The sequence below is a fragment of the Xiphophorus maculatus genome, chromosome 13 (genome assembly GCF_002775205.1).
Source record: "Xiphophorus maculatus strain JP 163 A chromosome 13, X_maculatus-5.0-male, whole genome shotgun sequence".
NCBI lineage: Eukaryota > Metazoa > Chordata > Actinopteri > Cyprinodontiformes > Poeciliidae > Xiphophorus > Xiphophorus maculatus.
In genome coordinates this window covers 11,254,959-11,281,360 of record NC_036455.1, presented here as the reverse complement: position 1 = coordinate 11,281,360, position 26,402 = coordinate 11,254,959, and the positions used below count along the sequence as shown (strand labels likewise).

Sequence of the window (26,402 nt, the reverse complement as noted above, 5' to 3'; positions counted from 1 at the left end):
CTGCTGAAAATCCTAATCTGTGATGACTCAGTTGCCTGTTTTACTTTTAGACACTTCAATAGACGTACAGTCAGATAAAGAGTAGATCTCTTAGGATATTATGGAATCATTGGAACTAACATGAGCTTGATGAGAAATTTTCCAAGTTTCAAAGTAAACTAAAAGAGCTAATTTACACCTGAAATGATTGTAGCTGTGGTGTTTGGGTCATCCGGATACTTTTTAACTTTGACCATGAAATTATCTGCATATATGTTAAGAAATGGGAAATGGATAACATTTCGAATGTGACTTCAACAGAACTGTAGCTGGAGAATGCTGGCAAGATCAACATGTCTGCACATTTATGTAACAATATGTGTTTCTGCGGGCAGCTGCAGATGGAGATTACAGCAACTGTGAGCCTTTCTCCTGCTGAGCTAAAGCGGCATTCACTCCCTTTTACTTGAATCTCAGCCTCCCCTGATGCTGCATTGTATTCTGTTCTTTTGTGGCTATTGTAGGAGAAGAAATGACATCTTTGCCTCCACCATGATAAATATCTCCTTGTAAGATTTTTGAAAGTTGGTACAGAATTGTGTGTAGAAAGTGGCCTCCTTTAAAATCAGTTTTCTTTTGTGCAGGGTTGTTTTTATAGTGCTGGTTTTTTCTCCAATTCCGTCATTTTGTGTGCTTGTTCTATAGTCATTTAGCTCCAGGGCAGTGATTTCCAATTCTGTGATGTAATTTTCCACCTTCATTCTTCCCTTGCAGAAAACTAGATGCCTTTATTTATGATGCTGCTGTGCTGAACTATATGGCCAGGAAGGATGAGGGCTGCAAGGTAAGGAATAGGTCTGCCATTTCACAGCTCTGCACACTGACACACTCATACATATGGGCTGGAAATCCCTGTAAGCTTTCTAAATGAACATTTCTACAATGGCCAAATCTGCCTTCAATAAATCAAACAAACACATCAGACGCCATTTTATTGATCCCTTGGGCCTCTAGCTAAATTAATAATGCCATTTTTAGATAGCACTGATGTTGATTTATTTATAAGGTTGCATCTGATGCGGCTCTTGCAGGACGGATAAAAATCTCTCAGTCATAATTTGTAATGATGTCTGTGTGAGGCCCACGCTCCCAGCTGGTTCATACAACAGCCACTGCTGCAGTAATTACTACAACTGCTGCACCCCCTCCCCAAAACCATTTCTCATTCTCCAGTGATGGGATTTTAAGGGACGTAAATATTTAAACAGAGATAACTGCACTGAGGCAGCAGTGACAGAAGGGATGTAATAATGTTTATTTATCTATATGTGCTTGATCCCATAAGGTGATGACCATTGGGTCTGGGAAAGTGTTTGCCACCACAGGCTATGGCATCGCCCTGCACAAGAATTCTCGCTGGAAACGACCATTAGACCTGGCTCTGCTGCAATTAGTTGGAGATGGTAAGAGAAAAAAGACAGTTCTCATTACATGCAGTTGAAGAAAAAGAAAATTGACTTGATCTTTTTTTTTTATTCCATGTAATTATCATATGACTGAGTAATAAGACTGAAGCATACCAACAAGAACTCATTTTATATTTAATTTCTCTGAGGAAAATTTAAACACAACCAGGTGCTGATATTAGTCAAGCAGCAGTATAAAACACTTACATTTGAGATGTCTCCAGGGCTCAAGAACAGCTAATAGAGGCATAAAAATGATAAATCTCTTCTAAATTTTTGAACCAGGTTGCCTGATATGTGAAGCATATCCTAAGAAAGAAAACATACTTCTGAGGCGCTACAACTCAAAGATACTACAGAGGATTAAACAATTCCTGAAGCATCATAAATTTCATCCAGGCAAAAAATAGTGCATGTTTTTTGAATCGTTATCGCAGCAAAATCTAAAATATGTGAAACAGAAGTTTCACAATCTGATTTCATGACTTAAACACATCTGATCTGTCAATTCCATTTGCAGCTGTTTACAGATTACTTTATGTAAAATCTTTGACATGAGGAGTAGCTTAGAGATAAGCGCATGAGTAACTCTCTCAAACTATTGCTTACCAGTCTCTTACTAACATAGAAAACACAATGCCATAGCAAAATAAAACTTCCGTTAACACGGCACGGTACACGACTTCATCATCACATTACCCTACCTGCCATTTCTTTTATGTAAAAAAATTCACAATATAATTTTTCATCTCTCATAATAATAATAATAATAATAATAATAATAATAATAATAATAATAACAACAAATAAATTCACTATAAAGTAACATACCTATTCATAATGTGGGAGAACATTGCGAATTCAACCCCACTGTTCTATACACCTACCACCATGAACATGAGAACATCAAAAGCAGAGTACAAACTTCAAAGACATTCCAGGAGTTAATGTGCAGAAAGAAAGAAAACAAATACCCTTATATTCCCACTTTTAGACCCACATGACGTGGGTTTCAAAGCGCTAGTAACATGGCTGTAAGGGAAAACGGTGAAAGGAACACAACCTCATCTAGATCAAGTTTTTCAGTTTAGGCCATCAAATCCAGGTGTCCTCTAAAATGTTTGTTTCTATTCCCTCCAGCATTGACTCTGGCAACAAAATGCTGGTTCACAGGAAAGAACCATTTTTAATCTTCTGTATTACTTAATAGAAGGCAGAAATATGGCCCACGCCATGTTTCAAATCTTACATGAAAAACTTTGTATAGCTTTCAAAGTTAGCACTGCTGCTGTCAGTCAGAGATAAGCTGGTTCTCAAACATAATTTTTGTTAGTACTGTAATGAGGAAAAATGTGATGTGTGCAATAAAACTGTCTCTATGCATTTTGATGCTTTAAAACTTAATAAAACAGGGACCATCAAACCATTACTGGAAACTTGCCGGAAAACCAATATGAGTAATTAAGCCAATTAAGAATCGACTCAAGCATGGACATCGGTCTAACAGTGGAAATACTGTGGTGGAAAACCCTACAGTATTGTTACAGTGATTTTTTTATATAAATCAGACATGATGCCACAAGCAACAGACTGATTAATGATGGTCATCAGGAATTGGTCCTGTGATACTTCTGGCCTCTTGAAAACACTCTTGGAGGCACAATTCAGTCCTCTCTATGGGGATAAGGATGGGCAGTTATTAAATAAAATGCAAGAAAAATGATAGAATCTTGGCAGGTGCATGTGCGATGGTTCAGAGCAAAGGTTTGAAGACGAGAATTAATACATCTCTTATCTTAAATAAACTAATTAGTACAAAATGAAAATACTTTATCAGTGCTGTAAGGATTCACTGATTCTAATGGTGGAATTTTATTCTGATACAGAAAGAAACTTAGAACTTTGAAAACTTTGATAAAGTAGCCTATTTGTTATGTTTTTTTTGTTTGTTTTTTCTTTTGGCCAAGCAGTTTCACAATTGGTTTTGAATTTTAATTTAAACTGACATGAGAATGTTTCCTTTCCAAGACTTTATGATTGGGTGAAGAATGAATGAGATAATTAATGAAAAAGACAGGTGAAATCAGACAGAGAACTCATTAGAGTTTAAAATGTATGAAAAAGTTATTCAAGCCACTAGTTAAAGGAAAGAGAGCAAAACTTGTAAGAAATGACAGCTGTTCACATTAGTGTTCGAGGTCAAGAGCCAAACCAGTCACACATGACTAAGATTTTTACATTTTTCTCTCATTTAAATAATTTCCATTCAACCAAGAAGTTTGTTTCTGGTATGAGATGAGAACTTCAGATGCCATTTCTCACTAAAGGTGAAATCAGCATATCTGTTTTATACAAAATTGGGTTTTATTTGACATCCTACATCTATTGAAGCTATAAAAAAGACAGAACAAAAATCTGAATAGTATAAAAAAGCCTGAAAAAGCTGAGAAATAGGACAGCTCAGTGTAATTTATTTACCAGTTTAACAATTCTCCCAGACAAAAAGGATCTTTAAAGACTATTAACATTGCAAACTGTAGGACAAATAGATAAACAAATCAATAAGTATGTGTTTGGAAATACTGGAAAATGCTTGTTCATCCAGGAGTGTGAATAAATTTCCATGCTTATTTGTGGGACCAGCATGTTTTTTTTGCTTCTACTGTTTTGCTTAATTGTGCTCTTCGGGTTATTCATTTGGAACCTAAAGTCTGAGCTGCAGCAATCATGTAATCAACCTCAAATATATATTAATTTATCAGGCGCTGTAAAATGCACTGTGGCTCTAAACGGGTTCTGTAATTGGTCCTCGTAATCCACCTCTTTGTTAGAGGGATGTCATTTCCTTTTTTTTCACATGGTCAGTCATCAAATTGGCTTCCCTGAGGAGTAATTTAGCCTCTTTGCAATTAGTGAACAAGAGATGGTGGCAAATGCCTCAGTGCAAGCAGTGACAGCAGCTCCTGGGGGTAGATGGCCCTACTGGCTGATGGCACATGGATATTAAAAGTAAAATATGCCTGTTCCTTCTTAAAATGAGATGTCTGGCTGTTTCATTTGATGCCCTTCTATATTTCTTTCTAATTCTGTAACAAGATGGAAGAACAGAACTGCTTCTAAAAAAAGCTTCAACTTTGCTCTGTGCTAATGCAATTAAATGGGGAATTTTACATTGGGATGTCTATCCATATTTATGTATATTAACTTAAATTGCAGCCACAGCTTCACATTCTCAAAGACCAGAGCTATTTGCATTACCTTTGTGTGCAGAAACAATGTTGCATATTGAAAGCTTGTATTGATTAGCTGGGTTGTTTTTAACTAACGCTGAGAATCCAATCCTCTACTTTATTGAGCATCTTTTTAAAAAGCTGGCTTTTAAGTCTAAATGTAATTACATGTTCTAGGACTTCATTTTCAGTGTAGGCTTTGACAGAATTGGAAATTCTGTGTACATTTGTGAGAAAATCTGAGGCGTAACAGTGCTTGTAGCATAATCTCTTTAAGATGAGATAGCTTACTGCCGAGTTACACTCGGCTCCAACGGAGTTTAGAGAAATAAACTACCTTTAAAGAAATGCTATAAGAACACCCAGATGCAGAAGTATATGCACTTATAACTGCTGACATTGTATTTCAGTGAAAATCCCACAGCAGCATACATCCAAAGTTTGCCTCCACCACACTGTTTCTTTGTGCCTCTCACACAGCTTCATGCTGACTGAGCAAAAGCAATAAAACTCACACACACACACGCACAAAAAAAAACATAAAAGAAAATGTGAATATGAACATTTTTTGGCACTGAAGGTAGGGAAAACTGTCACAGTACAATACACCTGGGGGAAATTGATTTCTTTTGCTGTTTACATCCTTTTTTAAATTGCTCTGAGTTTCCATTGACCCAGATGTTGATCTTCATTTTATAGACCGAAAGAAGAGTCAGATGTTTGTGTGGATTGTTGTTGCGCAACACCCCCCCCCCTCCTTTCTGTCTCTGCTCTCTCACTCTCGTACTTCCTCTTCTGAGAGGGGAGATGTGCTACCAGCTCTCCATCTAACGGGTTAATTGAGTTTCCTAAATCTGCCGGGATTTACCCTGTCCAGAACTGAAGTAAACTCTGTTTAAGCTGGTTTCGAGAAACGATTCACCTGATTTTTAACGGCCTACATCCAGGTGTCTCACCCTTCTTCCCCCTGTGAATTAGCCAGACTGAGCAGCCTACAGCCAACTAGTTTCACAGAGCACACCTGTTAACGGTCGCTCGTTCTCTTATTTTACAACTTGCATTTGTTATTGAACCAGGTAGGTTTTAGTGACTCGGGCGAGTCCCAAGGATGACGTTTTAAATTTGGGCTACCAGCAACTTAAAAACATTTTAAACTTTTTCCTCTCCAGAATCAAACATCACAGCTATTTTACAACCATCAAAGAACTTTAAGGTGACTCATTAACTGAATGTCCACAACATCTTTTAGATTTTCTTTATGCTAAATATTTTATTAGTAAGGCATTTTTGCAAGGGTCAGTACAGCTTAATTCAGTAGCAGAAATAATCAAATAAGTAAAATCAATCATCTAGTCTGTCTTTCCCTACTGCTGATACTAAGAACTAAAAAAAAGGAACCTTTGAGAGAGACGGACGGAGCCTGGTGTTTCGAACCCCAGACCTGGCCTGATGATGAAGAAGGTGTTGCAGCAGGAGGAAGACGCCGATCGATGAAGGCAGGGATCTCTGTAGGTCTGATGAGCCTCCTCTCCGCATGGATGGTGAGGTCACACAGGACTTGGTGCTGGCAGGAAGGAAGGCACCAGTTCTTCTTCTTTGTCTTTGCCTTTGTCTTCATCTTTGTCTTTGGGGTCTGAACCCAGCCGATGAGAGAAGTGCGATTCGAAGCCACAGGTTGTGGGCCAGACGGGTTGGTCCCCATGCATGAGCAGGACAGTCTTCGGCTCCGTGGCCCCGGCTCTTCTTCAGCTGCAGAGTTCTTTGTCCATCTCGATCTTGGCTCGAAGCTGCCCGGAGGATCCAACGAACGGTTCCTCTTTTGCACTCACCTTTTATAGGGTTTCTGACTGCTTAGACAGATGATCTCATATCCATCACTGTCTTACAGACATTTCCTGATGTCTGTGCTAATGTCTCAGGGTTGCTCAACCTCCTATGTCCATTGCCTGCACAACCTTTCACCTACTCTCTAAATAAGGCGTTGATCATCTCTGCTCTCCTGTTAGTTCCTTGCCTTTCACCTTTCACCTACTCTCTACCTCCAACATATCAGTGATGTTTAATTGCAGTTACACCTTTTACACCATTTCAAGTTCAATGTCAAAATCACATTTATATCACATTTATTTTCTTTAGCTTCTCTGATTTAGCATTCATTTATAATTTTATAACCATAACTTATTAATTATCCTTATTATAATCCTAATGTGAGTTATTACAGATGTTTTTCTGAAAAGAAACCAAAAGAATAATACATGATTCTAATTATTTAATACTAAAGTTACGGTTACTGGTTTTTCTTATAAATGTTCTCACAAATATAAGTGTAAGTATTATTACAAGTAAACCAATATTAATATAAGTATTTTACTTTGAATCTTATGAAATTACTCAAAATGTTTTAGATTTCATTCTTTAAAACTTTCATGATTTAAAATAAGAAATAGTCTCAGCTATTTTTTATAAATCTGCAGGCTGGAACTTACTTCCTCTTTTTCCAGGAAACCTGCTTTTCCTGTTTAATGACTCTTTCTGACTGACTATGATTTCTTATGATTAGATAGAAAAAAGTAAAATTAAAGCAAAGTTTGCATGAGACAAAAACAACACACACAACCAGATTTATTTTATTGACACTTAAGTCTACTGTTGGGCCTAGATGTCACTTGAGTGATTCATTTTAAAGATAACTTTATTTATTATTACTGTTAAACTAACTTTATTGACACTTAAGTCTACTGTTGGGCCTAGATATCACTTGAGTGATTCATTTTAAAGATAACTTTATTTATTATTACTGCTAAACTAAAATCTCCAGCATGGGGAAGTGGGATGAGCTCGGATTTTCTTGACACCCCCTCCACGAGGTCAGACCTTTCACATGCTGGGAGTCCATCACCCTCCTGCAGTTCGCCGTCCTCATCCCCTGGAAAGAGAAGAGGTTCGTCTGGGATGTGAAGATGCAGATTCTTCATCCTCAGTTGTCACAGAGGGCTCAGTGTAGTCATCAAAACTCCACTTCTCTTGACACCCCCTCCTTGGAGTTTTGATTTCCCCCATGAGGTGATGAATGTCGAAGAAAACTTGGATCGCTCTGATTCTTCTACAAGAACCTTCGCTGGATGAACTGTCAGTTCTTCAGGATGTGGGATGGTTCTTTAGGGAAGATGGGCTGAGACAGAAGGCCTCAAACAAAAAAAAAAATTCTGGCTGTTCAGCAGAGCAAAGCAAAAAGCATAAGCATCATGACGCTTTATCCGTAATCATGATCCTTTTCCATTTTAATCCATCAGGTTGTGACAGGAGTTCTTCTTTAGCATAGTCCAATTTCTTCACGGCCCTCCCAGTCCAAAGCCTTGAAGTTGTTCTTTGAACGGTAACCTTCCTGTAATAGTGGCCAGTCTACTGTAGGATGGCATGGTGCTTGATTCTCTGGCCATCTTCTCGTAATGTTCTGGTTCGCTGTAGCTAAGAACTGGCTTGAGCACTGCTTCCTCATGGACCCCTTTCTTCCTCAGTAGTACTGTGTTGAAGTTCAGTACTTGCTTTACAAAAACTCGGGCGTTGAATCTCAGCTTGATCCCCGTAGCTGCAGGCCGATCTTGAGCTTTAATCCAAACTCTCTGCCCTGTTTTCAGTGACACTTTGAGCTGCAACTTCCCTTTTTCTTCTCTGAGCAAAAAGGAGAAGTGTCTTCGCCTCCCTGCTTTCTGTGACGTGAACGGAGTTCCTCTGCAGGGGAAGACCTGCTCTTCTAGCAGTTGTCACTGTGTTCATCAGCACCAAGAGGTACTTCTCACCTCTCTTTCCTGTTGTCCCCATTGGTTCTGCTACATCCATGCAGACTGAACCCCATGGGACTGTGCTCTTGATGAACAAACCTTCCATCCGCTGTCCTGGGTGCCCTGGGTAGCTGTGCAGAAAGTTGATGCAGTTCTGTTGAGGTCTCCTCCTTTTCCAAACGATCTGGACGGCCGGCTTCCTCCGGTTTCTTCCCCAGATTTTCCTCCTCGAAGTGATCATCCATCACTCCGTCTCTCTGTCGGTTCGAGTTGTCTATCCCCCAAAGCCTCTCTTTGCGCTCTTGAGCAGGGATGGGTCTAGACTATGTTGGCTACTAGCTTCACTGTCTGGATCCGGTCATTCTATCCTCAGTAGAAGCTTTCCCTCACCTGTATGCCATACAGTTACTGCAAGGGTTGTGACTGACGGCCATATCAGTCACCATTAACTCTATTCCCTAAGAGTTAACAAACCAAGTGAGCTATTCAGATCCTCACATCTGTTTTCACTGACTTGGCATAGGGCCCTCCTACTCCGTTAGTCTGGGCCCCACGTTGGGCGCCACTTGTTGTTGCGCAACACCCCCCCCCCTCCTTTCTGTCTCTGCTCTCTCACTCTCGTACTTCCTCTTCTGAGAGGGGAGATGTGCTACCAGCTCTCCATCTAACGGGTTAATTGAGTTTCCTAAATCTGCCGGGATTTACCCTGTCCAGAACTGAAGTAAACTCTGTTTAAGCTGGTTTCGAGAAACGATTCACCTGATTTTTAACGGCCTACATCCAGGTGTCTCACCCTTCTTCCCCCTGTGAATTAGCCAGACTGAGCAGCCTACAGCCAACTAGTTTCACAGAGCACACCTGTTAACGGTCGCTCGTTCTCTTATTTTACAACTTGCATTTGTTATTGAACCAGGTAGGTTTTAGTGACTCGGGCGAGTCCCAAGGATGACGTTTTAAATTTGGGCTACCAGCAACTTAAAAACATTTTAAACTTTTTCCTCTCCAGAATCAAACATCACAGCTATTTTACAACCATCAAAGAACTTTAAGGTGACTCATTAACTGAATGTCCACAACATCTTTTAGATTTTCTTTATGCTAAATATTTTATTAGTAAGGCATTTTTGCAAGGGTCAGTACAGCTTAATTCAGTAGCAGAAATAATCAAATAAGTAAAATCAATCATCTAGTCTGTCTTTCCCTACTGCTGATACTAAGAACTAAAAAAAAGGAACCTTTGAGAGAGACGGACGGAGCCTGGTGTTTCGAACCCCAGACCTGGCCTGATGATGAAGAAGGTGTTGCAGCAGGAGGAAGACGCCGATCGATGAAGGCAGGGATCTCTGTAGGTCTGATGAGCCTCCTCTCCGCATGGATGGTGAGGTCACACAGGACTTGGTGCTGGCAGGAAGGAAGGCACCAGTTCTTCTTCTTTGTCTTTGCCTTTGTCTTCATCTTTGTCTTTGGGGTCTGAACCCAGCCGATGAGAGAAGTGCGATTCGAAGCCACAGGTTGTGGGCCAGACGGGTTGGTCCCCATGCATGAGCAGGACAGTCTTCGGCTCCGTGGCCCCGGCTCTTCTTCAGCTGCAGAGTTCTTTGTCCATCTCGATCTTGGCTCGAAGCTGCCCGGAGGATCCAACGAACGGTTCCTCTTTTGCACTCACCTTTTATAGGGTTTCTGACTGCTTAGACAGATGATCTCATATCCATCACTGTCTTACAGACATTTCCTGATGTCTGTGCTAATGTCTCAGGGTTGCTCAACCTCCTATGTCCATTGCCTGCACAACCTTTCACCTACTCTCTAAATAAGGCGTTGATCATCTCTGCTCTCCTGTTAGTTCCTTGCCTTTCACCTTTCACCTACTCTCTACCTCCAACATATCAGTGATGTTTAATTGCAGTTACACCTTTTACACCATTTCAAGTTCAATGTCAAAATCACATTTATATCACATTTATTTTCTTTAGCTTCTCTGATTTAGCATTCATTTATAATTTTATAACCATAACTTATTAATTATCCTTATTATAATCCTAATGTGAGTTATTACAGATGTTTTTCTGAAAAGAAACCAAAAGAATAATACATGATTCTAATTATTTAATACTAAAGTTACGGTTACTGGTTTTTCTTATAAATGTTCTCACAAATATAAGTGTAAGTATTATTACAAGTAAACCAATATTAATATAAGTATTTTACTTTGAATCTTATGAAATTACTCAAAATGTTTTAGATTTCATTCTTTAAAACTTTCATGATTTAAAATAAGAAATAGTCTCAGCTATTTTTTATAAATCTGCAGGCTGGAACTTACTTCCTCTTTTTCCAGGAAACCTGCTTTTCCTGTTTAATGACTCTTTCTGACTGACTATGATTTCTTATGATTAGATAGAAAAAAGTAAAATTAAAGCAAAGTTTGCATGAGACAAAAACAACACACACAACCAGATTTATTTTATTGACACTTAAGTCTACTGTTGGGCCTAGATGTCACTTGAGTGATTCATTTTAAAGATAACTTTATTTATTATTACTGTTAAACTAACTTTATTGACACTTAAGTCTACTGTTGGGCCTAGATATCACTTGAGTGATTCATTTTAAAGATAACTTTATTTATTATTACTGCTAAACTAAAATCTCCAGCATGGGGAAGTGGGATGAGCTCGGATTTTCTTGACAGGATCTGCAGTGTTCTTGCTTTGTGTCTTTCCACAGTTGGAGTTTTGTTGTTTAAAAAACAGATGTGCATTGGTAACTACTCTGCTTTTTCCATCAAACTTTCGTTTAGACATTTTAAAAAAAGCTTTGGTGTGAACAGCGTAGGACAGGATAATTAATACGTTAGTCCCTGAATTACTTCACAAAATAGAGCTTTGAGAACACCCAAACATGTGTGCCTCTAAACATTTCAGTATCATTATTGTCCTACATGTTGTTATGGTTAAATATGTAGTGAAAATTATTCAGTAGAGATTGTTTGAATGATGTCTATGAGCACACAGAAAAATCATGTGTTGCGTAACATTTTTATCCAGCATCCCTGCTTTCTTTCTAACAGTGCAAGCTTCTGCTCATTTAGTCACATATAAACATGAACTTACTCTACCTGCAGTCAAAAACAGCACATTTATAATGCATATGCATATCAGCTTTATGTCTGCAGGTATTTGAAATGTAAATTTTACAGAGAGGGGACAAAATAAATAGAGCTTTGAATGCTGTGCTGTAATTACACCTCTCTGTGTGTGATTTATTTTCTCCTAAATTCAACCCTAAAAATCTGTTTCTGGTGGAGGGTTGCCGCTTTCACATCCAACGTTTTATGTATGTTTTTGATAAGACCGTTTATGGTTTCTGTTCATTTAATATGTTTTATTTTTTATTTGCACAAAACGTGAAACTGATTATTTTCATTCAACCAGCCATTTACCACTTCCTAATTCTTACTTTTCCCTTACACACACACATGCACCCCCTCAGACCCACACACAGTGCACACAGTTGCAGCGGTCTAATAGTTTCAACAGACAATAAAATAATGTAATTTTAAAAAATACTTTGTTTTTGCTCCATAAAGAAAAAAATGTTTTTGTTGTTTTCTGTGTTTTCTGCCTCGGCATTCCAGGCACAGCTTATGAAGATGCTGGCTGCCTTCATGTTCCAGGGCATTTTTTTTATCCACAAAAAGAATATCTAGGAATGATAGCGTGTGTGATAGATCGTATTTAACCAGCGTTGCAACTAGGATCAACCAGACACTGATTATTGATTTCAGACATTTCGATTATAGCCCAATACATAGACTAAATAGTGATTCTTTATACTTTTCTAACAGAGTCCATTGTTTTTTGTAAGACTCCTGGTGTTTAAATTGTCTTGATGACAAGAACCCTGAAACAACTAGAGAAATGCTACAAGAAATAGTTCTCTTCATGCTGTATGTATATCCAGGGAAACATATTTGGGAAGTTATGAATAAATAACAACAATGTAACAGAGCAGCAATGACAAATATTCCCTCAAATGTATATTTTTGTAAATCTTTGTGAGTGGCGATAACTGTGACAGGTTAAAAACAAATGTCTTAACAGTGATTTTTTTTTTTCCTTGACTAAAGTTTGATTTTATATTGTGAGAAAAGTGTTATGACTTTTTTTTTTTGCTTTTTTTTCTTATTCAGTATCCTTGTTTTGGTTGCCAGTGAGTGCAGTCTGTAGAGCATTTGTTACATAAACAAACAAAGAATAAAATATTTTGCATCCACCATCCTTTGGAGTATAAAAACATATTTCTTCTAAAACTGGTTTTTCAATCATTATCTCATCTTTTAAAGACTTGTTGATATCTTCACAAAGCAATTTTTCTCTGAGATAGATGACATGACAGTGCCAAATGTAATTTACTTCTGTCACTCACAATGTAGCCTTTGCACTACCTTCCAATTACTATCCTGTGTTTTCTGTCCAATCCAATACATCTTCCAACCAAGAAGACACTTTTTGCTTATTCATATGCTGAATATAACTTCTCTCCAGAATGTTACAGAGCATAGACAGTAATCCAATCCAAATAAGACAGCTATTATGTTAACTAAATAAAAAAGTGAAAAGAGCATACTAAATGTGCTCTTTTTTTCTGCCATTTTAAAACAAGATTGTATAACCATCCAATTCCACTCAACTGGGGAACAAAATATAGGTATGCAGCCTTGTCCTAAAAGTACAAAAAACAATGGAATAATAAAAACAGATGACCAGTTGCCATGACACTAAAATAAACATTTATCTAGAAATTGAAATGATGCCAGGGTCTATTGCAATCATCCTGTGTGGTTTTCTAACATTTACTTTTAGATAATTAGGTTTCCTTGGCCTTATTTTATTTATTTAGAATATTCCAGTTGTCTCCAATGAAGAAAATGGTTTAGCAAAGAACGGAAGACTTTGGCTAAGTCTTCAACATACTTTTTGAGTCTATTGTGCATTGAATATTGTTCTCTTTACATTAGTGCAGGAGATGTCAAACACATGACATAACCTCAGACACAATACACAATTTGCTTATTTGATCTGAGAAAATCATGTTGATGTGATAAGCACTTGGTAGGAATTCCTCTTGTTTGCCTGCTTTTGAGGTCACAGCAGGTGATGCTGTATCCTTAGAACTGCCTCAGGTGATAATAGCCTTAACTTACTGCTTTTTTGCACAGATTGGATAAGGGAGATATTTTCTACAATGCCACTGAGAGGATTACAATTCTGGGGGCTTAATTCTCTACTGTAAACCAGTGAGTAGAAGTTGGAGGAATACAGGAATGGTGGATTTAAATAGGAGTGAATTTACAATGATTGTTTGCAAGTCACAAAAAAACTGTTCACAGATGGAACCATGAGTTTAATTTTATGGTCTGCATGCTAAGTCCTTTCTTCTATTATGAGGAAGGGATGACAGATGGAATTATGTGCTTCTGCTGCCTTTTTTGTGGAAAATATTCTCTAAATAAAAGCTTTATTGCTCATTGACTGCAATAATTTAGTATAAAATACAGAAAGCGAAAAAGTATGGGCAAAGAAAATAAACCAACTGAGCTGTGATTAAAATGTGAAGAATTAGATCCCGTGAGTAAGCCGCCATTGAATGAACATTCATCTCAGTGGCTGTTGTGACATTTGAATTCGAGCAAGCCTTTTAACGGATGTCTAATTTTGCACAGCAGTTATTACTGGAGTGAGATTTTTTTCTTTTTTATTTGAGCAAATTTGAAGTTTCAGTCATTCTGGCTGAGTGGTAGAAGTCTAATTGACGTGGCACAGTGTTAGGAGGCATTTCCAAGCCACAGTAATTAACTCAAAGGTCGACTTATAATTGAGGATGGGATCCTCTTTAACTGGGGCATCATGAGACTCTGTACAGTTACACATCCTGAGCCCATGTTTAAGACACCGTGTTTATGTGCTTGATTCAGAAGTTGTCTGCAACCCAGTCATGCACACCTAAAGCCCTGTACATGGGAAGAAGAGTCACCATTCTCCTTTGCACAACCTCATTCTTTTTGATTAATGCAGTAATGGGCAGGGCAGAGAGCCCTATCACACTGGAGTTCAGAGTGTGTGCCTTGTGTGTGTGTGTTTTGTATAGTTTGAGCAGGAAATGTAATGCTTGTGTGTATTTCTCCTTTCATCTCCCATGTGCTGTCGCATCACTCTGCCCTCAGTGTACTCGCCTCAGACACAGAGCCATTTCAGAATCGGCTTCAAAGGGTTTCTCTCTGCCACTAATTCCCAATTTTTACTTTCGATCTCATAACTTCTGAAGGGAAAATATTTTACATTTCTGCTCTTTGTGAACTTTCTGTCTGTTCTTAGCACTTGTTGGTTTGTTTTACAAGTTCTTGTTGTAGTTTTTACTATTATTATTTTTATATTGTCTCTATCCAGCTGTTGTATTTAACATTTTTGCAAGAATATTAAAACAAGAATTATTTTCCTCTGCTTATTTCTCTTCACCATGCTCAATTTCATCATCCATTCCTTTTATTTTTGTTGAAACTACATTTTCTTCCTCTCTCTTAAGCTTTACTTCTCATGCTTCAGTGTTCTCTCTTAGGGGATCAAACACCTTGATCTCATGACAAAGAGGTGGTAATCCCCTTCTTTGCATTTTTTACTTAATTTCCCCTTTCCTGCTGTACTGTCTGAACTTATTTTACCAATTGTCTTTTCCATGTGTCCCTTCAACCTTAATTAATTTCAGTTTTACCCTTTAAGCACACTGACCCATCACCTCAGCCCCATCTTCTCACCAATTTGATCTTCTTTCCACTCCTCCTTTCCTTTTTCTTTCAGATGAGATCGATATGCTGGAGCGCCTCTGGCTGTCTGGAATTTGCCACAATGATAAGATTGAGGTACGATGTCTTATTCAAAGCTTAACTTAGTCTTCTGAGCCATGTTCTGTGTGTATTTATTGATTAGTTAAGCAGTTTAGGGGAATTCTCTTTGTAATTTCCTTCTCTCATTGTTACATTATTCTGTGCCTTTAGGTGATGAGTAGTAAGCTGGACATTGACAACATGGCAGGGGTATTCTACATGCTGCTGGTGGCCATGGGCCTCAGTCTCCTGGTGTTTGCCTGGGAGCATTTGGTGTACTGGAAACTAAGGCATTGTGTCAAAAGGTCTGGAGGGATGGACTTTCTCCTGGCTCTTAGCAGGGTAAGAAAGAAGAGATTCTTTAATAAGTTTTTTTTTTTCCTAATATTAAGAATTACATTTAAAGCCAATAAACTGTTGAAATAGAGTCATTCAATCATGGATTATTGCCAATCAGTGAATAAGCTTTATGAATGTCTGGAGAATGTGCTATGTTTCATTCTTCTCACTGCAGAAAGATACCATTTTAATCAAGGCTAGGGTGAAGTAGAACTGCTGTAAAATGATCTGTGACTTGGACAATTTTAGTTTATTTCCTAGTATTTTTCATCTATTTTACAATAAGAAGTAAAAAGTCTTACAACTTCCCATCTTTCCCACTTGCAAAAATCATATATAATATACATTAGGATAGTGTAAGGAGTTAAATACATGCACTTATGCAAAGAAAATTTCTGGACTGTTTCTGAGTTCCCAACCATTTAGTGCCGACTGTTATTGTTACAACCTAGTGGACTTGTAAAGATTTAAAAGACAGACTTTTTTTTTCTCAATGAGAGCAGGGGTGTTACGGCCCAGCTCGAACGGCCGCAACAAAACATAGGGAGGACACGGCAACCAGCAACATTTTTAAACTCTTCAGAGGCATTTATTAAAAACAACCAATTGTCTAGGGGTGCAATGGGCGGAAGCCCAAGACGAGACAGTTCAGCGCTCCCTCAGCCTGGTCCTTCCCCAGTCATGGATCCGGTTTGACCCCACAGGTCTCAGCTCTGCTGGCGCCGCCGCCGAGTCTGGATCGCGTCTGCGCCTGGTTCTTGCGTCGGCCAGCCACACTCATGAATGGAATGGCGCTCCTTATATACTGTCCAGGTGGCCATGTAATTAGAAGCACCTCCCATAATCAAGGACCTAATTGACAAACAGTTAACCCGCCACACAGCTCACTCACAGGACCGCACAGCAGGGCCGTCACAAGGGGTTTTGCCAAAACCCAGAGCATTTCATTTTTCCCTGCATTTGATCATGTTCCATGTTCTCAATGCATCCCTAATCAAATATTGTTAAATTAAATAAATGAATAAATAAAACAAAAATAAAATTTTTGCATGGCTCTAAGGTTTGGTTTCTTGACCAAACAAAAAGTCAGTGATTCACAGTGAGAAGTCCAAATACAGCAACCTTTTGGCTTATCAATGATAAACAAGTTTTTTTCTGTCTGCATAAATGTTCTTCTAGGGTAGTACTTTCTGCTTTAATAGTTCTTACCAGGGAAAATGTTTAAAAGCATCCACATTAGTACTGACTTTACAGTGTACAATAATATGTTTTCCCATAGTGTGTTGTCTTTCTAAGATTCATTGATTTAATGTTCTTGACTGAAATCCAGTTCACAGATTCCTAAATTAAACCATGATTTTAAATATAAAGTGCATATATTTCACTGTGTGCAACAGTAGGAAATGCAGTTAAAGATGTTTACTGAATTTCAAATATTTTCATTTTAGATAAAAGCAGTCATGTGTAGAAAGTAGTCTGCTCCAGCCAGTTTTAAAATATTAAAAGAGGAACAAAAAACTTTGTTTGGGAATCAAAATAGAATATAATCAAAGGCATCAGAGATTTTAATAGCTGTGACTCTGAAGTAGCTGATTTTACAAATTTGAAAACTTAAAAAAGGAGCTAATCAGTGAAACAACCATTAACTTCTTTCCAGATTACTTCAACATTGCTGATGAATGATTTATGCAGGAACAGATGTTTTGATAAACCTCAAGGTTAAAAATGTTTTGGGTTCTTTCTTGTTTTTGGAATGATTGGAATCAACCATGCTTATTTGTAATGCTAATGTTTTCAGTAGACAGAGCTGTTTAATGATAGAGTCAGAAAATACAAAAAATGTATTTGATACAATCAAGATTTAGATTCCATGCAGGCACATGTAGGCGCCAATCTTATTGGCACTTGTCTCTGGCACTCAGCAAGGACAAGGAAACAAAGCCAAAATAAGTAGCAGCATTTATCTTTGGCATCATTTTAAGAAGAGCTTTAAGAGCCCAATACAGATTGATTACTCTGCTGTTGCACAACTGTCTCCTTTTTATGTCCGCAGGGTTTCTGTAAGTTAAGCCCAGGCAGTTTTTGTGGGGCTAACTGTGAAAAATTGAAGGTAGTTCGCAAACAAGTTAAATAATTAACTCAGAAAATTGTATGAAATAAAAAAACAACACAGAAAAGAGAAATTATTTCAAAGTGGACAGATATAGGGTGTCAATGAAGAGGAAAACTGAGTTATAGCTGCTCTGTTAGATAGGGGAGCTTTGAGATAAGAAGAGAGCAGAACCAGCAGTCAGTGAGACAGTTGCGAGTTTTGAGTGGCGAGATAGTGGATCATAAGAAATGTTGTGCTGGCAAAAAGGTTGTGCAGGCCAGAAGCAGAAAAGTGAATTAAACAAATTACAAAAATAGTACAGAGTGAGGTCAGAGATGAACTGGAAAGCAGCAGACAGGTCAGAAATATGAAGTTCAAATAGATACAGCAATGGTGCTTTCAAACAATGTTTGTACTGTTTCTTTGAACGGCTACTATAAAAAATCTAAATTGAAGTAAGAGTGAAAGACAGAAGTGAACATTGTCCTAAGAATAGTGTTGACACAAACTACATTGAGATTTTTGAAAGCTGAGTTTTTAACACTAGAACAAAAGAGGGGTCATTTTGACATTTTGAACATTTTCAGATCTGCGTAAAACTTTTAAATTGAACTGCTCCATGGCATTTCCAAAATTGCTATATTTAACAACTCCTAAATAATGGGATATTTGGAACTTGAACTTTGACCTTGACCCCAAGAACTTTATCAAGAATTTAATGTCAGAAATTATTGTTACTCAGCTCATTGTTCTATATAGCCTTATTCCAAATCGTATTACATTAGTTATTCCTCTAAATTATACATATAAATTCCCTGTGTGAAGTTTTTGAGTGCTTTGCAAATTTATTAAAAAAATAAAAACAATCAAGAAATCACATTTACACAAGTATTCATATTCTTTTGCCAATAAAGCTCAACATTGAGCTGTTTCCACTGATCATCTGTGAGATGTTTCTATGGCTTAAATGGAATCCACTTGTGATAAATTCAGTTAATTGGACATGATTTGGAAAGGCATACACCTGTCTATAAAAAGTCCCACAGCTGACAGTGCAGGTCAGAGGTTAAACACCAACTACGAAATGGAAGGAATTATGTGTGAGACCTCAGAGACAGAATTCTCTTGAGGCACAAATCTGAGAAAGACAACAGAGAAATACACACCTTAGACCACTCTCAATAAACCATTCGATCAGCTTCTGTACGACAAAAGGTAGTACTTCTGTCACTGGGAGTGCCAATTCATTTGTGTTCAATCCTCAGCAGTCTTTTTGATTGTCTAGTTAAAGTTTGTTATTTTTGTTTTGATTTTTTGCTGTACCTGTTATCTAGAAATATTGCAAGTAGATCTTCATTCTGGACAATTTGGAGTTCAATTTCACATTTCTTCATTAATACCCATCGTGTCAGCGTACTTGGCTAAACTCTTATCTATAATATTTTCAATTTTGATGGAAAATATTGATTATACCTTATCTTCTTCACCTAAAGGTTGGCTGGTAAATGCTTATTAGGGTATATATAATGTAGACCTCTGCTTGTGTGTATGTGACTTCCTTGAGCACAGTCAGCGACTTACCCTGATGTCCATTTTCACAGTGTGCAGCATCCTCTGCTCCAAGGACTGAGGTAGTACTTCTGTCACTGGGAGTGCCAATTCATTTGTCCAGAAGGACCATTATTATAGCCCCTCCATTAGATCTATATCCGGGTGGAGAGCAGAGATTTACAAGAGGCCTCATGTGTTTTATCATTGTTATGGTGTGGATATCAATTGAGTCATCTTCCCCTATCATGTGAGGCATAATAGAGATTTTGTGATTTACATGACCACTCTCAGAGCTGCTAATTGAGTTCCATTCCTCTTCTCTAATGTGTAAATAAAGGGAAGAGGAACACAGTGTCACAGAAGGGCATAGTTATGTGACATAAATTTCAGTTGACTTATGTTTTTTTAGGGGGGAGGAGGGATCGAAATTTAGGATATTTAACGCAGTTTTATGTTTCGGTTCAATTACTTGAAGAGTCTTTTTCAGACTTTTCAGAACCAGATAGAGCAAAAAAGAAAACTAAGAGAACAAGACTGCAGGAACAGAAAACCAAACAACTAAACCAATTTGCGCCATAAGACAGTTAAAAACTTAAAACAAATTATTACATAAAATAGACACAGTAGTAATTATTTTTTACAAATAAGATGCTTTAAATTTATGGGGAAAATGTTTTGAAGCAGTTGTAAAAAGTATCTTCTTTCAACAGCAACAACATTGTATACTTTGGTAAAAGGTGATTTTTTTCACAATCATCACAATAAATATAGTTCTTGATTACATCTAAACTTAGAAAGTAGGGGTTTAAAACAACATTATTTTTACCTAGTTATTGGGGATTGGTTTAAATAGTCATATAAAGTATATCTCAAAACTGTCTTTTAAAAATTATTTTCACATTATTTATTTCTCAGGTCAGAATAATTTGACTTTTTTTTTTTTTCAAACCAACGGTGTTGGCATCCATGTTTTTCTGCATTTGATATGTACATGCAGTCTCCTTCTTTTCATATACGACTGCCTGCTGATCTAATTATGGTCCTTCTGTTATCTCTCCACCCAGGGGATGTACAGTTGCTGCCAGTTTGAGGATGAAATAGCACCGGGAGGGAGCAAAAGCTCTTTGCCTCAATACCACTCTGTTACTACTATCCCCAGTGTCCCCCAACAACACCTTGTTACAGCCACAGTGAACAACACAACCGCTATCGCCATGGTGCAACAGCAACAACAGCAGAAGCACCACCAACAGCAGCAAGGGCAGACCTATACAACTATGTTACCTGGATCACCAGCAGCTACAGGACATTCAGCAATGGCTCTGGGTCCTTCCAATAGCCCTTTATTGGAAGGCCCCATGCCTTGCTCCACCTTCCTGCCTCGTCATGACCGCAGATTGGCTGTGGTTGATCGCTGGAACAGGCCAAAGCCAGAAAAAATAATGAGCGGAAGCAGCAGTGGAGGAGTGGGTGTTGGTGGAATTGCAGGTGGCATCACTGAACTGCAAGCACAGCAGCAGTATCAACAGAATCTTGGAACACATTGGAGCCTCCAGGTAGGGGTTCCTGGTGGAGGTGACACAGGGCTAGATGAATATAAGCGCTACTATGGTCCAATAGACCCAGAGGGGCTAGGGGCTAACTTGGACCAACAAGTAGGAGGTCCTCAACAGACTACCAAAGCCAATTCTCGAGGTTTTAAAGCCCCGGGGATGCCACGGCTGCCTCCAAAAGGCTCTCAACAAGGACACCCAATCCCCAAGCCTCCTCCTCCACTCCCATCTTCTCCACGAAGGCCTCCCTTTTGGCGACGAGGAAGCCTTGCTCAGGCAAGGAGAAAAGGCTCAGGAGGTCCACTTTATGAGAATATACTCCCTCTAGGGAGACGAGGAGGTGGAAGGTATGGGGCAGGTGATGGAGTTGGCAGGCGAGGACGCCGACCTCCTCCACCTCCTCCACTTCCTGTGCCGATTTCTTCCCCTACACACACCCCTACTACTCCTTCGTCTCCATGCCGTTTCTACTCATCTTGCACCAGTGCCTCGTCTTCTTCCTCTTCTTCGTCTTCATCCTCATCATCTTCTTCATCCTCTGGATCACTTTCTCGATCAAATTCCCCCTCATCATGCTCCAGTGACAGCTCCTACAACTCCTCACTCAGTTTCCGGTACCGAGCAGGAGATCGTGATTTTATGGTGGATGATGATTATGACTCAGATCTTCTTACTGAGGAATCAAGCCTTCTTCTTGGGTCACGGAAGAAAATTCGTTCCCGGAGGATGTCATCGCGCTCATTACCATGTAGTCCACCACCTCCTCCAGTCCCTCCCCGAAAACCACATCCACAGAGAAATTTTGGAAGAGAGAGAACCAGCAGTCAACTGGCGCAATTGCAGGAGTGGTGGGCATCATGGGGTGACAGAGAACGAGCGAGAGGAGGGATATCAAACAAAGATGGAGCAGTGAGTAGAGATGAGAAAAGACAACACAAAGAGAGAGAGCGGGAGAGAAAAAGGAGAAAGAAAGGACGAAAAAAGAAGAAGCGAGAGGAAAGAGAGAGAGAAAGGGAGCGTAAGCACCGCAAAGCAAAGAAGAAGAGAAAGAAAGAGGATAAGACAAGAAAAAGAGAGCGAAAGAGAGCAGATCAAGAGGTTGGAGATCCAGAAAAACGGGAGGAAGTCAAATCAGCAACACCAGATTTCCCATCTTACCCACCATTGAGGCGGGAATCATTTCGGAAAAAGAGTGAAAGCTCTATCAAAAGCTATGGATGGAACATCCCTGGTGAAGATGAAAGGAAGGATAGAAATGAGAAAGAGAGAGATGGTGGAGAAGAGAGTAGAGGAAAAGACAGACATCAAAGGAGAAGAAACAGCAAGAACCAGCATAGCTCTAGTAAGGCTTCTACATCTGTCAAGTTCTGGCGAGGAGGTAATCCATCTTCTGATGCCATACCATCTGCCTTTCTGCCCTTGTTACCAGTATCTTCTAAAAGAAGGAAAAGCAAAAGCTCAGACAGAGATGCTGTGGGCATGGAGGGAGAGAGGAGGCCACTGCTGGGAAGGAACGAAAGAGGTGAAATGCATTCCAAGGAAGGATTGTCTTTTCATGAGTGGGAATCTGAAGTAGAGGATGAGGAGGAAAATTCTGAGTCAGACAGGAGGAAAGTAGAACGTGGAAAAAGGCATAGAGGGGGTAGGACAATATCTGAAGAGGAGCGTGAACGTGATAAGGTAGTTGGGATATACTCTGATGACGATGGGTCTTCAGGAGAATTCGGGAAGTTTGAGAGGTACTGGGAGGATCATGAAGGTAGGGCAGTGGGTGGAATTGGAGGAGGGGGTTGGTTTTTTAGCACATATCCCTCTAGGGATAAAGCAGGCAGTGTCAACAGCAGAGATGACCTCTTCCAAGAGCGAGGAGAAAGATGGGGAACAGCAGAGAGTGGGTGGGGATCTAGTGCAGGTGGGGGTGGTAGAGGAGAGAGAGACTGGGGATCAGGTTCACAATGGCCTCCGCCTCCTCTCACCCCACCACCACCCCGTCGATACTGGTCAGTAGACAAGCTTCACATACAAGATGAGAAGAAAAGTAAGCGCAAGTCTAAGGACAAAAGTAGGGGCCACACTGCTTGCTCCTCCTGTCATTCACCTCGACACCATCCACATTCCTCTAAATGGGCTCGTGTGACTTCACGAAGCCAGGAAGAGCTGTACCACCACTGCCAGAGTTTTGGTGGTCCCTTGAAACCAAAACACGACTCCTTGTCATCATCCAAACCTGATCGATCACACAATCTTTCTAAATTTGGTAGCCAGTCAAACCTAAGCATCCAGCAAAGGACACAGAGAACAGAAAAGGACCGAGATCGAGGAAGACAACCATCCCCACCTTCATCTCTTGTATCAAACTTGCCATCACAGCTCCCAGCCCTTCCAGCTCCTCCGTCCTCATCTCACTCAATTCATGCTCCTCTCCCTACCTCCTCCTCATCTGTATCCTCTCCCTCAGTGGTTTCATCTGCACCGGGAGCAATCCAGGCCTCTTCAATGGCTTCGGCAAGTGCCAAACTGCAGTACCAGAGACTGCGCTCTGTACCCCAACCCCAGAGATTTCCTCAGTCTCCTCACTTACCCCTAAAAGCCAAGAGCCTTTGCTCACGAAGGGGCTCAGCTCATTTCTCTAGTGTGGAGAGTGAAGTGTGAATCTAAGCAAGACAACAAAAGCTCTACGAATGTCCTGCAAAGTTGACATAAAAAAAGAAAGTGCAAATATGGCTGTGTAGCTTAGTCAGTTCAGCTCTGAGCCCATTCCTTAATGTTCTGCACAAATGAACAAACAAACCAGAAAGCCAAACAGAGCCACTGGAGTAGGTCAAGAGAACACAGGACCATTTTTTTCTTACCGTTGCCTCTTTAAAATTCTCTCATCCTGTGAAAGACAACAACAGCATTGACTCTCTGAATAATGCTAAACATTGGAGTAATCTGACATGAAAAGCATCACTAATACAGAAGGCATATTTGCTGTTATAAGTAAAGGATTTTGAAAAGGTAAAGCAGTGAAGTACGTAGTCAGTGCATTCAGAGAAATCTCAATACTTTCTGAGGGCTCAGAAACTTTATAGTACTGTATGCCCACTGCTCTCAGAAGCCTTTAACACTGAACACTGTTCTTATTTTTTCCTTTTAAACAAATTGCTTACCTTGATTTTCTTTTTTCCCAAACAAACTGTTTACACTCCCGCAGAACTGTGACAGCCACCTAAAGTATCTTGGTTGCGTGATCAATGCCTTCTGGTTAAGAGGGACAGGAGGGTGGTTACCACCTGTTTTTTCTTTCTTTATCTTTGCTTTCTTTTTCCTCCAACTTTATTACCTCGTCCTCCTGCTCCTGTTTTTCATTTTCTGTTTCTATATTTTTTTTTACTTTCTGTTCTTCACATACCAGTCTTTTTTCAGCTCTCTCGCCAGCTCCTCTCCTGTTCTCTCCTCTTGCCTCTTCTCTTTGATGTGATTATTCTGTGTGTCTGTGCTTTTCTGTGTTTGTATTCTTGACAACAGGGTAAGTCAGCTGTGACTGATATTCTTCTGGCTTAATGAAAAGCTGAGTGCCAAACTTAAGTAGAGCTCAACATCAACATGTATAATGTTTCCAGCTGTGTTTCCTTTTATCTCGCAGAATATTACATCACCTCCAATACTGTATGTGCTCACATCCCTGCAAACAAACACACATGCATACACACGCGCATACACACCCACACACAACCCCACAAATGCTCAAACACATGTAAGAACACATGCACATAATCAAGTCAAGTTATCTACTCTCCTTCTTGAGCAATACATTATACCATATTTGTTATTGTTAAAGCTTTATACTTAAATGCCATTTCTTTACTTCTGTGTCATAGTTGTTGTTGCTATTGATGGTGTTTTAAATGTCAAGACATGTATTAAATCTAATACAATGTAATCACTGTGCCATGCTACTCTAGCTTGGGTACACATAAAATGTTCTCACAACTACCTAACTACAAAACTGGAGGCAGTTTCTGTTCCCTGCCTGTTTTTCGACTGAATGTAAAGTCAGCCGCCGACATGTGTGCTGCACCATTTACTGTAAGACACTTGAAGATGGAACTTGTAGCACTTCAGAGGGTCTACATACATGGTAAAGAAACAGATATAAAGTTGATGTGGGTTATTGTTGACAAAGCGGGGTGAGCAACATTATGTGAATCTTGTGGAGTTCTAAAGAATTAGAGTTGCCATTGATTGGAATGGAATTGTCTTTTTTTCTTGTTAGTTGGTTTTCTATTTTTTGTTGGCTTTATTTTATTCTTCAAGTTAGTGCCAAGGCTAGAGAACAAAAAAATAATTTTAAAAAGCTTATTAAACCACTTTTGCTTGCCATCAACCAAAAGACATGTAGTTAATCAGCTTGTTGGTGATTTACAGGTTGTTTGACTTTCTAGCCTTATGCTAATTGCTCCTGTCAAGTATGAGTAAGATGGTATGTATTATCAGAAAGTTATTTATTTACCTAGGAATATATTTAGTGCCAGAGCCGTTTTGATGTCACAGGGAAGATGCTTGTGATGTGATAAGTGTTGGATCTAAATAAGAGTATATGGAAGACACAATGGAATCTATTGTGATATTTTGTTAAAAATATTAAAAAGCATTTCTCATCTTGTAAATGTGTGATTATAAGACATAGCTTTTTATCCATGGCATGGCTGACACAGTTATGACAAATTTTAGATTCTGTTTTTTCAAAATTAGGTTAAGAGTTTTTTTTTAAACTGGAGGCTGGGCATCAGTGAAGCGGTAGGAAAAAGACAAAGGTTTTATTAGTTGCCGAAACATCCTGAACCATCTTTCCCTGAAACTCTGGTCAGCTCATGTTGATCGCCTGGAACTGCATCTGAGCCATAATTTAATTTAACTGAAGAAAACAAAACAGAGGCTAGCTTTTTAATATAGATTTTGCATTATAGAGTTTGTCTTATTTTCACTGAGATAAAATTATTTATATTTCATATATGTAAATATAACTACCATCATAAAAAATGTAAGATATTTAAAAAATGTCATCTGTTTAAATAACAATAAAATGTCTCAAATGAAACCATACTAAACAGATACAGTAGAATGAAATTCACACACGTAAAAACAGTGAGCCATCTTTGCTTTGCATATTACAATCAACAGCCTTTTGATAAACTAAGCAAACATGGGGGGGCATGCCTCTATGCAACCAAGCAACCTAAATTTGAGTCCAAATTATTTGACTTGATGTGAGTGAAGGCTGTCGCAAAGAACTTTAATGTCAGTCATTAAAGATATGTAATTACACAGGAGGTCAGTTGCACAACAGTAGTGGTCTGAACATAAAGCTTGAGTGTTTACTTAAAAAAAAAGACCATCAATCTTTCCCTTTTTCCTCTTCTCGCCTCTTTTTCCCTTATGTCTATTCATTGTGCTGGTATCTGTCTGCAATTGTAAAGCTGGTATGTTTTTTTAAAAAAAAGTATCTACTGATATATTTATTTAATCTCGAAAAAGCCCATTT

General features: G+C 38.9%; 1 protein-coding gene across 1 annotated transcript in view; it reads left to right on the top strand.

The window, feature by feature from the left end:
* The window catches only part of LOC102220283 (glutamate receptor ionotropic, NMDA 2D-like), a 179,081-nt gene extending 153,178 nt beyond the window's left edge, over nucleotides 1-25,903 (top strand). The window contains exons 15-19 of the mRNA XM_005808183.2: nucleotides 754-823; nucleotides 1,325-1,442; nucleotides 15,315-15,376; nucleotides 15,512-15,682; nucleotides 20,387-25,903. Of these exons, the coding sequence (XP_005808240.2) occupies nucleotides 754-823; nucleotides 1,325-1,442; nucleotides 15,315-15,376; nucleotides 15,512-15,682; nucleotides 20,387-23,527 (3,562 nt within the window). The 3' untranslated portion in view covers nucleotides 23,528-25,903. The remainder of the gene's footprint in view (nucleotides 1-753; nucleotides 824-1,324; nucleotides 1,443-15,314; nucleotides 15,377-15,511; nucleotides 15,683-20,386) is intronic.
* The last annotated feature ends 499 nt before the right edge of the window (nucleotides 25,904-26,402 follow it).